This window comes from Rhodnius prolixus, unplaced genomic scaffold (genome assembly GCF_049639745.1).
Source record: "Rhodnius prolixus isolate KJV_2025 unplaced genomic scaffold, Rpr scaffold_16, whole genome shotgun sequence".
Classification (NCBI taxonomy): Eukaryota; Metazoa; Arthropoda; class Insecta; order Hemiptera; family Reduviidae; genus Rhodnius; species Rhodnius prolixus.
The window spans coordinates 3491459-3504264 of record NW_027411616.1 but is presented as its reverse complement, the minus strand read 5'-3'; the positions used below and the strand labels follow the sequence as shown (position 1 = coordinate 3504264).

Below are 12806 nucleotides of genomic sequence, written 5' to 3'. Positions count from 1 at the left end.
ATTTCAGGTCCACTGGTTGCACCTAAACTCAATAAAAATGTTTCACTTTTCCGCTATTTTCTGTTTATAAGTTATGCTGAACATACACATTTTATCTGTTGAAATGCTAACTCTAAATTCTGCACGTATTCAACGTTCTCTTTACCAGAACATTAAAAGATAAGATCTTCTGCGGCAGATATTCAAAGTACTATCTTGAATATTCTTACATTGTTTTGTATTTTTTTTTACTTATCAACAATATATTAAACTCTTTATTCCAAATGGTGAATTAAGCAATAAGGCCTTACAGATGATAGGATCGTACATTACCCAGTGGCAATCTCTGTCTCAAACTCTAAGTTCAAACCAATGGCCAAAATATAAATATATATAGTAATTTAAACAAATGAATGTTTAAGGTCGGTTACTAATTATAAATATCTCAGGTGTTACATAGTATGTGTGGAATTGCAGTCTATTTTCATTCTGGATTTTTTGAGCAAGGGTTACTTTTCTTCAAGTTGTAGAATTATTAGGTGAATTTTGGATGTGCAGGTAAGTAACAGAGAACTGTATCTGTTCGTACAGTTAAAGCATTGAATTCTTGAGAGCCTTCACCTCCAAAGAGGTGTTGGAATGATTTAGAAGACATGAAAAATTTCTATAAATGATATTTTTCAAGACTGGCTACCAGTAATATGGACTTCTTTGGCAATGAGGAGGTGAATGGATAGGTTAGCTAAATCAAGCTTTTCACTTCCATACTTTGTAGTTTCACACAAGTATTCGTGCTTCCTAGCATAGACGGTTTCACAGCATTCATGCTTGTGCGCGTACGTCCAGGGATGATTGTGAGATGAAAGATTTTTCACCGACTTCTTTCAAGTTCCTAGTTGGGTTCTTCGATTTATAGTTTGAAGAGAGTTTCTTTAAGTAATGGGGTTTATATCAGACCTCTTTTGTAAAACTAAGAAGAAACACTTATTTTATCAAAGAAAGCACTTATGTTTTAACTGCCAGATGTTTGGGATCTGACGGAATTAGGATCAGGAGGTTTGGTCTGAGCCTTGAAAAAGTTTTGGCATTTTCTCCTGAAGATTGTTTCCGGTTCTTCGGACTGCTACGTCAGTGCGATTAGGTCGATACATCCTCAGCTAGGAGTCTTCCAAACTCTGCACACTGTCTATCACCGGACAGTAACCTGAAAGAGTCTCATAGAAAAAAAAAATCTAAGAAAGTACGCCTGGAATTAAGCACAGGACCTCCGGTTTACTAGTCCACCGCTGAGCTAATCCCTTAACTTTTCAAATTTTTTTTTAAGAGAAAGCATGGGCCATTGCGGCTGTGCCTCTTTTCACAGAAGAAAAATGACATCCTTAATAAAATAAGGCCAGTACGTTACAATGGAAATCAGGGATTCCTGATAAAATTCTCGATTTGGGTTACACCATACAGAAGTTGATATGTGAGTAAATCTAATGTTTTGTGAAAAAATTTAATTTGTGAAAATTAACTTAAATTACAGTAAGCTGGTGATCAGTTCTTTTATTCCTTCAATCCAGTAAAATATGAGTGGCCATCATTGGTTCAACTTCAGGAGCAAATATTGTGGTACATCTTATTATAACATAAAAACAGTTGCAAATCATATCTGATTACAAACATTACCACGTAATCGATTTAAAATTGTATTAAAAATAATTTATACTATTCATAGACATATATAATACGAGGTAACATTTATGTATACATAAAAGATTTAAACAACGTTGAGTTCAGAGACTGTAAAAAGATACACTATGTAAATAACTAACCAAATAATCGTTATAAAATACTTCAATTCATAAAAATACAATTTTTTTATTAATTTATATGAAATGATTTTCAAGGCTCTATTGAAAATCGTGTACGAAGAAGCAACCATTATGTTCTGTTCAAATATTTACAGTTTAAAGGAAAACATGGCATGCTAACATTTTAGATATACACATTGTACAATTTCAATTTATTTTATCACTTTTTACACTAAAGAAGATATTCATATTTTATTTACTATTGTGTAGAATTTCATTTAGATTTTACTATTAGAAAGCGAAAGATAATGGTTTAAAGTTTGTGGATCTCGATGGTTTTTTTATAAATTCAACTTACTATGGGTGCGTTCCACAAAGCGTTCACGACCGCGGTTTTGCCCGTTCCACTTGCTTGCGAACGTTACAATCGAAAACCCAAGTGGAATGGACTATGGGGCGTTTTGACCGTTCATGTAAACATTACAAATGGCGACCTCGAAAATAAGTCAGAAGCTTGAAGAGGTTGTTTTTTTAAATTTAACCCCGTTCTTAAGCAGTTAAAATAAACTTTATTAATTATTGGTAAAGTTGACTTATATTAAAAATATATATATAATTCAATTTTTATATTACATTTTCGTGAAGTATTTATAAAATTTTCGTTTAAATAAAATTAAAATGTCTTTTGTGGCAACAATTGGATATTTATTAATGCAACGTAATAATGTGTAGAGAGCGCTAACAATGATGTCGTCTAGCCCCCAGAGGAATCCGTGAATAGTACTAAGGCACATCGATAGTTAACAGCTATCGATGTCGACCACCTTCCTTTTTGGTGGGGCACAGGAGATAACCAGGGGAGAGTTTTTAGATTGTGCTTTGGTCGCGGCATAAAAGAGGCGCTTGTTTTTGGTATGCATAATACGTTAAGGTTGCAACCTGTATTGTCAAATGTAATTTAGTGTTCGTACTTAGTTTAGTTATTTCATGCGTTTAGCTTTGTATTTTATGTTATTTTATACTATAAAAACCTAGTTTAATAAATATTTTGTATATTTCAATGTGTGTCCGTTACCCAGTTACCACTCAATGCTCCAACAGTGGTAACCCCGACGTGAGTAATGCTAATTAGTTTTTTTATTTTTAGTTTATGGTAATTTGTTTTAATAATTAAAGTTTAATATAAGAAATTGTTGTAATTATAAAGTAGGCGGTAGTACATCATTCACATTTTATGCCCGGATGTACCAATTAGTTAATGTATCAGTTTATGTTTTTTGAATCTAATCATTTCATTACTTCTTGAGATTCCTTTCATATTTTCTTTAATTTTAAGTGTTTGTTTTTAAATTAAATCAAGCATAGATTACTTCTCTTTCTCAATTTTAGTTATAGAATATTATTTAGTTTTAAGCTTTCAACATTTCGCTTTTCTTTTTAGTTTTTAGCGTTTAAGTAGTGGTAATATTATGGAAGGTCTTACTCTAAAGACAGAAGAAGGTGGTACTGCAAAAATGGAGGAAGCCAATAACCAGCAAGTAGAAGTGGCAGCTTATTCTCCCGTACTCAGAATTCCGTCTTTTCACAAAACGGACCCCGAATTATGGTTTCACCAGGTCGAGTCTGTATTTAAAAAGAATAATATCGCTTCTAGCGCATCCAAGTTTCACACTATTGTACCCGCGCTGGAGTTTGACGTCCTTCAGCTGGCAAGTGATATTGTTAAGAAACCTCTTTCTACCACCCCTTACGAAGATCTTAAGGCACGGCTAGTTAGCGCCTATACAGAATCGGAAAATAGGAGGCTACAGAAACTTCTGGAAGGTCGGCAATTAGGAGATGAAAAGCCTTCTCACTTATTGAGACGAATGAGACAATTGGCAGGCGAAACTACAGCGGATGAAATGTTGAAAACTCTTTGGATGAGGTCGCTTCCGAGTAGCATGCAAGCTTACTTATATCCACCGGACATACCAACTTGGCCGACCGAATTCAAGAGGTTCATTACCCAGCTGAAGTTTATTCCGTAGCTGCAAATGATGAAATCGGGAACCTTAAAGAGGAGAACCGGCGATTAACGAATGAGATAGCTGAATTGAAGCTCGGAAGGCCCAACGAGGGACGCACAAGAAAACTGAGCAACTCAAAGGGACGTAACCCCAACAGTCCTGATTGGCTTTGTTTCTACCATTTCAAGTTCAAACAAAACGCTAAAAAGTGCGAGCAACCATGCTCGTGGAAGCGAAGAGATGAAGATCAATCGGGAAAATAACTGAGATGTCGGAAATGGCGTCGTCCGGCATCGAAGAGAGTAGACGCCGCCTTTCATCAGAGACAAGAGGTCTGGACTGTTTTTTTTTATTGATACTGGTGCTGCTGTTTCCGTAGTGCCACCTAGTAGCCTACAAAAACGGAACCCCTGTGATTTTAATTTGTATGCCGCAAATGGAAGCACAATAAAGACATATGGTGAACGAGCAGGCACTTTGGACCTTGGGCTAAGGCGCACTTTCAAGTGGAAATTTGTGGTCGCCGACATTCCCAAACCCATTATAGGGGCAGATTTCATGTACACGTACGAGTTACTGGTCGATCTAAACAGTAGGCAGCTCATTGACAAAAAAACAGGACGCACTTCCTTCGGAAAAGTTTTAAGCCAAACCGTTCATATGATTTCAACACTTCCAGAAAGTCTGAAATATGGAGATATCCTGAGGGATTTCCCAGGGATAATCAGACCAAATGCGATGACTAGAGAAGTTAAACACCAGGTGCAACATGTTATAGAGACCACCGGACGTCCAGTAAACGCTAAAGCTCGCCGATTGCACCCAGCAAAGTATAAGGCAGTTAAAGAGGAATTCCAACGCATGATGGAGGAGGGAATATGCCGCACATCTAGGAGTCCATGGGCCAGCCCGTTACACCACCCGTTAAGGTGGTAGATAAAAAGGATAGCACCTTTCGCCCCTGTGGAGATTATAGGTAACTAAATTCGCAAACCATCCCGGGATAGGTATAGTGTACCCAACCTACAAGATTTTCGCAACAATTTACAGGGCAAGAAAGTCTTCTCTACGTTAGATCTGGTTAAAGCATATTTTCAGATTCCCGTAGCGGAAGAAGATATCTGCAAAACGGCTATAATTATGCCATTTGGCCTTTACGAATTCACGCGGATGTGTTTCGGGCTGCGTAATGCCGCCCAAACCTTCCAACGATTTATGGACCCAATACTTAGGGACCTGCCATATTGTTTCGTCTATGTCGACGATATCTTGGTAGCCTCAAGTGATGAAGACGAACACCGCTGCCATCTTCGTGAAATATTTCAAAGATTAGATAACCTTGGCGTTACCCTTAACCCTGGTAAATGCAATATGTGTTCGTTACCCAGTTACCACTCAATGCTCCAACAAATGCTTTAGAAAGTTCTTCATCTAGTTCCGATGAAGAGTGGAATGCAATTTTACAAAATCGCAATGGTGAGAAGCAAAAACTTAGGCCACGTATTATTAACTATCTAAGTGTAATTGATCGTTATTCAGTGATTTAGTATGTAAAGGGATAAGTAATTTTTCTTTTTATTTATTTTTTTTAGACTTTCGAGAAACACATTCAATTATTTACATGAGATAATACTTTCATTTACCTGATATAATTTTTTTGGTCGCCATCTTTTCGTTTAAAAATTGCGCCAAATTTCTGGACGCCCACTTCGACCCAGCTCTTTAGGTGAGCGAAAATAATGACGTCATTATTTTCGCTAACGCGAAGCCGCCCACAACGCCCCATCTATAGAGCTGGGTCGAAGTGGGCGTTCAGAAATATGGCGCAATTTTTAAAACAAAAGATGGCGACCGAAAAAATTATCTCATGTAAATGAAAGTATTATTTCATGTAAATAATAGAATGTGTTTCTCGAAAGTCTAAAATAAATAAATAATTACTTATCCCTTTACACACTAAATCACTGAATAACACAAAATCATTTACCTGAAATAACTTTTAAATTCTTCATCTGAATAAAGATTAATTACACTGATAGCTAATAATACGTGGCCTAAGTTTTCGCTTTTCATCATTGCGATTTTGTAAAATTGCATTCCACTTTTCATCGGAACTAGATGAAGAACTTTCTAAAGCATTATTACGTTGCATTAATAAATATCCAATTGTTGCCACAAAAGACATTTTAATTTTATTTAAACGTAAATTTTATAAATACTCCAATAAAGTGTAATATAAAAAATTGAATTATTTATATATTTTTAATATAAGTCAACTTTACCAATAATTAATAAAGTTTATTATAACTGCTTATAAACGGGGTTAAAATTAAAAAACAACCTCTTCAAGCTTCTAACTTATTTTCGAGGCCGCCATATGTAATGTTTACATGAACGGTTAAAACGCCCACAGTCCATTCCACTTGGGTTTTCGATCGCAACGCTCGCAAGCAAGTGGAACGGCCAAAACCGCGGTCGTGAGCGTGGTCGTTGTGGTCGCTTAGTGTAACGCACCCTAAATCTCTTCTTCTAATCTATCTAGAATGTTTATGTTACATCTATTTGTAGAGATAGCAGTTGTTATCTACTATTGTGTAGAATTTCATTTAGATTTTAACATTAGAGCGAAAAATAATGGTTTAAAGTTTGTGGATCTCGATGGTTTGTATAAATTCAACTTACTATATCTCTTCTTCTAATCTATCTAGAATGTTTATGTTACATCTATTTGTAGAGCTAGCAGTTGTTATCTACTATTGTGTAGAATTTCATTTAGATTTTAACATTAGAGCGAAAAATAATGGTTTAAAGTTTGTGGATCTCGATGGTTTGTATAAATTCAACTTACTATATCTCTTCTTCTAATCTATCTAGAATGTTTATGTTACATCTATTTGTAGAGATAGCAGTTGTTATCTACTATTGTGTAGAATTTCATTTAGATTTTAACATTAGAGCGAAAAATAATGGTTTAAAGTTTGTGGATCTCGATGGTTTGTATAAATTCAACTTACTATATCTCTTCTTCTAATCTATCTAGAATGTTTATGTTACATCTATTTGTAGAGCTAGCAGTTGTTATCTACTATTGTGTAGAATTTCATTTAGATTTTAACATTAGAGCGAAAAATAATGGTTTAAAGTTTGTGGATCTCGATGGTTTGTATAAATTCAACTTACTATATCTCTTCTTCTAATCTATCTAGAATGTTTATGTTACATCTATTTGTAGAGCTAGCAGTTGTTATCTACTATTGTGTAGAATTTCATTTAGATTTTAACATTAGAGCGAAAGATAATGGTTTAAAGTTTGTGGATCTCGATGGTTTGTATAAATTCAACTTACTATATCTCTTCTTCTAATCTATCTAGAATGTTTATGTTACATCTATTTGTAGAGATAGCAGTTGTTATCTACTATTGTGTAGAATTTCATTTAGATTTTAACATTAGAGCGAAAGATAATGGTTTAAAGTTTGTGGATCTCGATGGTTTGTATAAATTCAACTTACTATATCTCTTCTTCTAATCTATCTAGAATGTTTATGTTACATCTATTTGTAGAGATAGCAGTTGTTATCTACTATTGTGTAGAATTTCATTTAGATTTTAACATTAGAGCGAAAAATAATGGTTTAAAGTTTGTGGATCTCGATGGTTTGTATAAATTCAACTTACTATATCTCTTCTTCTAATCTATCTAGAATGTTTATGTTACATCTATTTGTAGAGCTAGCAGTTGTTATCTACTATTGTGTAGAATTTCATTTAGATTTTAACATTAGAGCGAAAAATAATGGTTTAAAGTTTGTGGATCTCGATGGTTTGTATAAATTCAACTTACTATATCTCTTCTTCTAATCTATCTAGAATGTTTATGTTACATCTATTTGTAGAGCTAGCAGTTGTTATCTACTATTGTGTAGAATTTCATTTAGATTTTAACATTAGAGCGAAAAATAATGGTTTAAAGTTTGTGGATCTCGATGGTTTGTATAAATTCAACTTACTATATCTCTTCTTCTAATCTATCTAGAATGTTTATGTTACATCTATTTGTAGAGCTAGCAGTTGTTATCTACTATTGTGTAGAATTTCATTTAGATTTTAACATTAGAGCGAAAGATAATGGTTTAAAGTTTGTGGATCTCGATGGTTTGTATAAATTCAACTTACTATATCTCTTCTTCTAATCTATCTAGAATGTTTATGTTACATCTATTTGTAGAGCTAGCAGTTGTTATCTACTATTGTGTAGAATTTCATTTAGATTTTAACATTAGAGCGAAAAATAATGGTTTAAAGTTTGTGGATCTCGATGGTTTGTATAAATTCAACTTACTATATCTCTTCTTCTAATCTATCTAGAATGTTTATGTTACATCTATTTGTAGAGATAGCAGTTGTTATCTACTATTGTGTAGAATTTCATTTAGATTTTAACATTAGAGCGAAAAATAATGGTTCAAAGTTTTTGGGTCTCGATGGTTTGTATAAATTCAACTTACTATATCTCTTGTAATCTATCAAGAACAGGGATGGCCAACCCGCCGTCCGCCTTGAATAATTTTATAGCCCGCAAAATTCATCACAATTTTACAAAATTTGTTTATTATCTCCAAATTGACTTACAATGTAATATGAACTAAAATCCATTTTTCAAACATCAGATTCAAAAACAGGTTTTTATAACACCTATTTCTCAAAAGAAAAGTTTTCTAATCTGAGAAATCTAGCACAAAAAGTTGTGAACGCATTTGGATCAACTTACACCTGCGAATCTTTTTTTTCGAAAATGAAATTTACCAAAGAAATCACGCTCGAACTTAACGGATGAAAACCTGCAACATCAATGTTGTGCAAACACGCGCATTGCGATCGACTTGTAAGAGATAAAGTGAAAGAATTTAGAAACAAATATCTCACTAATTAAATAAATTAAATATTATTCGACCATCTCATAATTGTCATTATTATATTATCTATGTTTATATGTATGTATAATAACAAAACAATAATAATAACAACAAATTATGATTTGACTTTTCACTGCTTAAAGTTTTTGTAGTCTGTCCAGTCTAACAGATAGACATATAATTTTGTAAGCGGCCCGTAGGCTTATAATGAATTTCCTAAGTGGCCCGCAAGATCATTTTGGTTGGCCACTTTAGATTTAGAACGTTTATATATCATCAATTTGTTGAGGTAGTAGTTATCTACTATTTCAGTTAGATTTGAACTTTAGAAAGCGTGATAAAATGGTCTAAATTTTGATGATTCCTTTGTTTTTATAAATCCAATTCCTTCTTCTAATCTAACTATAACTTCGTATTACATCTTTTTCTTGAGAGTTAGTTGCTATTGTGTTCAATTTCTCTAAGATTTGTACATTTAATAGCGAGATATAACAATTTAAATTTTGAGTTGAAATTTTAGAATTTTCTATTAAAATTTTTAAAGTCGTGAGACTCTAGAGAGCACTGTTGTGATGGCTTTTATTTCATAAAAGTGAGCCACGATTTTTAAAATAATTTATTGTGTACAAAAAACTATTTCATTGTTGAAATAGTGGAACTCCCTTTTGTTGAAAGATTTTCTGTGATTTAAAAAAAGAAAACTTTTTACGCCAATGGTTTTAAACTATATTTAGTTCTTCAATTTCGCTACAAAATAGAGGGAAGAACTGGCATAAAAAACAGAGGGAGTAAAATTTGATTTCATTAAATTGAATTTGAATTAAAATTACAAGTATAGAATTCCATGTCACTGTTAATGTCCCCGGCAATAATGTTAATAAATATTTCTCTGATTTTTGAAAATGCACGATTTGTAATAAACTCATAAAACTTGTGGTGTGTTAGACGGAATCAATATTAGCATTTGGTTTTGATTGCGGAACACTGATGTAGGGTCGTAGTACGTCTGCTACTATTGTGCAAGCAATATAGGCTAGGGAAATCACCAGACTTTTTGGGTCTGGGAGGCAGAAATTGAGTCAGCCAGTTAGTGTTTTCTTTTGTTTTTCCTAACACCTAATCTCCTGCACAAAAGAGGACTTCGGAACTCATCCACTTTCACCTGCTATCATATTCCGCTCTATACTCTGTATAGGTCTGTGACAGTTTGGCCAGATTCACACCAACTGGGCCTAACGTTCAACCTCACTTGAAGCTTCTCACTTCGTACACGACCTTCTAAGATTCAGTGGCCTATGTGGCAATAAATATAAAATAAAGAATAGATATCAAAATATAAATTCTTAAAAAAAAGTTCTGAAATTCAAACTAAATAAAAATGAAATAAGTAGTTACGAAAATGAAAATAAAGATTACTTGTGGAGCTGGTGTACTGACCACTTTCAGCTTGGCCTGAATCTCTCTCAGCTTCCGCCTGGCTAACACCTGAATGTGCGAACTGACTTGCTTCCGTGTCCTCGTCTTACCTGTTCTCAGCTTGATATATCGAGCTATCAGCTCATTTCTTCCTAAAAATAAAGTAAACATTTTAGTTCAAAACTGAGAGCGATTTTGGCGTCTCCAGGAAAGCAGGTTGGAGCTGCTGCCTCCTACCTATACAAATTAAACATGAATATATATATACACAGGCTGACCAGAGTTATATGCTCCACCCACTTTTTTTTTTAACGGCGGGAAATTTCGAAAAAATAAAAGACACGTATTTAATCATTTTTAGTCTAGTTTATTTTCAGTGATTGACCCATTTTTTTAAACCCTTGTATCTCGGGATACAGCATCCAACTTTTGTTTTTCAAATGGAACGTTATATTTTTTGTTGCATATTTTTGTAGTATTTGAGCTCCTAAAAACAACAAAAAAAATTTTTTTGAAATCGGTTAGGTTTTTCAAAAATTATGGTAATTCAAAATATGAAAAACAAATTTCAGTTTACTGTCAAAATTACGTTATTTTTAAAGAAGCTGTTCAAAGTGGGCACCATCAACGGAAAGGCAAGCCAAAACTCTGGACTCCCACGCTCTGTTTGTAGCAGCACTTATGGTGGCGAAGTCAAGATCTAGACAGGCTAGAGTTATTCCACGTTTCAGATCATCGACTGAAGCCACGGTATTAAGGATACTTTACACTTTATTTTTTAGGTATCCCCACAAAATATAGTCCACTTGGGTCAAGTCCGGAGATCGAGGTGGCCATTGGATGGGACAATGAGTCCCTAAGCACTTTTCATGGAAATTTCTGTCCAGGTAACCTCGAACAACTCTCGCATTATGTGCCGGGCAACCATCTTGTTGAAAATACATATCTAGCCGACGTTGTAGATGAACATCTTCAAGCAGAACTGGCAAAATGTCTCTTAAAAAAAAAGTTAGATACCTTGCACCAGTTAAGTTAAGTTAAGTATGGGCCGATTAGTTGATTTCCTAAAACTCCACACAAAACGTTTGTAGAAAAAACAACCTGAACGTTGAATAACTCTAGCCTGCCTAGATCTTGACTTCGCCACCATAAGTGCTGCTACAAGCAAAGCGTGGGAGTCCAGAGTCTTGGCTTGCCTATCCGTTGGATGTGCCCAGTTTAAATAGGTTCTTTAAAAAAAATAACGTAATTTTGACAGTAAACTGAAATTTGTTTTTCATATTTTAAATTACCATAACTTTTGAAAAACCTAACCGATTTCAAAAAAAAATTTTTTGTGTTTTTTAGGAGCTCAAATACTATAAAAATATGCAACAAAAAATATAACGTTCCATTTGAAAAACAAAAGTTGGATGCTGTATCTTGAGATACAAGGGTTTAAAAAAATGGGTCAATCACTGAAAATAAACTAGACTAAAAATGATTGAATACGTGTTTTTTATTTTTTCGAAATTTCCCGCCGTTAAAAAAAACGTGGGTGGAGCCTGTAACCATGGTTACCCTGTATACACTGACGTAATAAAAATATTGTACAATTTTCTTTTCTAAAGTTGAATTAGAACCAGTGACTGCCACTAGTAAATAAGTAGGCTCGTAAATGATAAAACACGCTTAACCGTTAACAACTCTGATTTATTACAAAGCAAAAGATGTACTAGCGTCAGGACTATTTTTACAGGAACTAATTCACTAAATTGACAACAGTTCACTGTTACACACTGATAACTTCACTACATAAACCTACAATAGTGACTTCTCCGCTTTTTCGCCGCTCTTTTGCTTTTTATACTGTCATAGTACGTTCTGCAATTAACTAGAAGCTTACAGTGTAAGCTAGGCAAAAACTACGTTACTCTACTCAGAGTGGAATGCTCCAGATCATTCTAGTTTTTCCTAGCCTTTCTATGCTAGCTCTTCCTAGTGGCTCCCTAGCGAACTAAAGGTTCTATTATCTTTCAAGAGAGGGTGCTAAAGTCACTTCGTTACAATATGTTTGCCACAATTGGTATAGAACAGCGGTTCCCAAACTGGGGTACGCGAAAGATTGTTTAGGGGTACGAAAAAAAAAGTTATTATGTCGGAAAATGTAAAAATTCGAAAAAATGTTGCTTTAGTTTTGACTAATATTGCACATGGTCCGCTACAATTTACTTCTCTTTTATTAACGCTTTGCTGTTTCAATTTACCACCCCTGCAATAGTTATTGGTTTGAAATGTTCACCTATTCATAGATGATTTTTTTAATAGGAACATATCATATGTGTATGTTCTTTACAAGACACATTATATTCAGATTGTTTTGCTGTTAATTTAAAGTTACAATACGTAAAATCAAGAATACGATTATTTATTTTTTTTTATTTATATATTATATATATGTATATGTTAGGGGTACACACTAAGGAAACAATCAGATAAAGGGGTACACTAATGAAAAAAGAGTGGGAACCGCTGAATAGAAGAAAGCAAAAAGTGCTGGGCTGCTGGAATTAATGATTATATTCATAACTGCGAGTTCGCTTATAAGGCAATGTACCAATCAATAACGCTGAACTTAAACTGAATAAATTTACTGGCGAGAAGCTTTCATACTTTATTTTCACTAACCTCGTAAACGATTTTTATTTGGG

General features: G+C 34.0%; 1 protein-coding gene across 13 annotated transcripts in view; it reads right to left on the bottom strand.

Annotated features, from left to right (window-relative positions):
• The window catches only part of sd (TEA domain transcription factor 1 homolog scalloped), a 318794-nt gene that overhangs the window by 45540 nt on the left and 260448 nt on the right, over positions 1-12806 (bottom strand). For 11 of the 13 annotated variants that reach the window (XM_074134411.1, XM_074134410.1, XM_074134405.1 and 8 more), the window contains one exon: positions 10117-10268. In XM_074134411.1, the coding sequence (XP_073990512.1) occupies positions 10117-10268 (152 nt within the window). The remainder of the gene's footprint in view (positions 1-10116; positions 10269-12806) is intronic. The other 2 variants (XM_074134407.1, XM_074134409.1) reach the window with 1 other exon arrangement.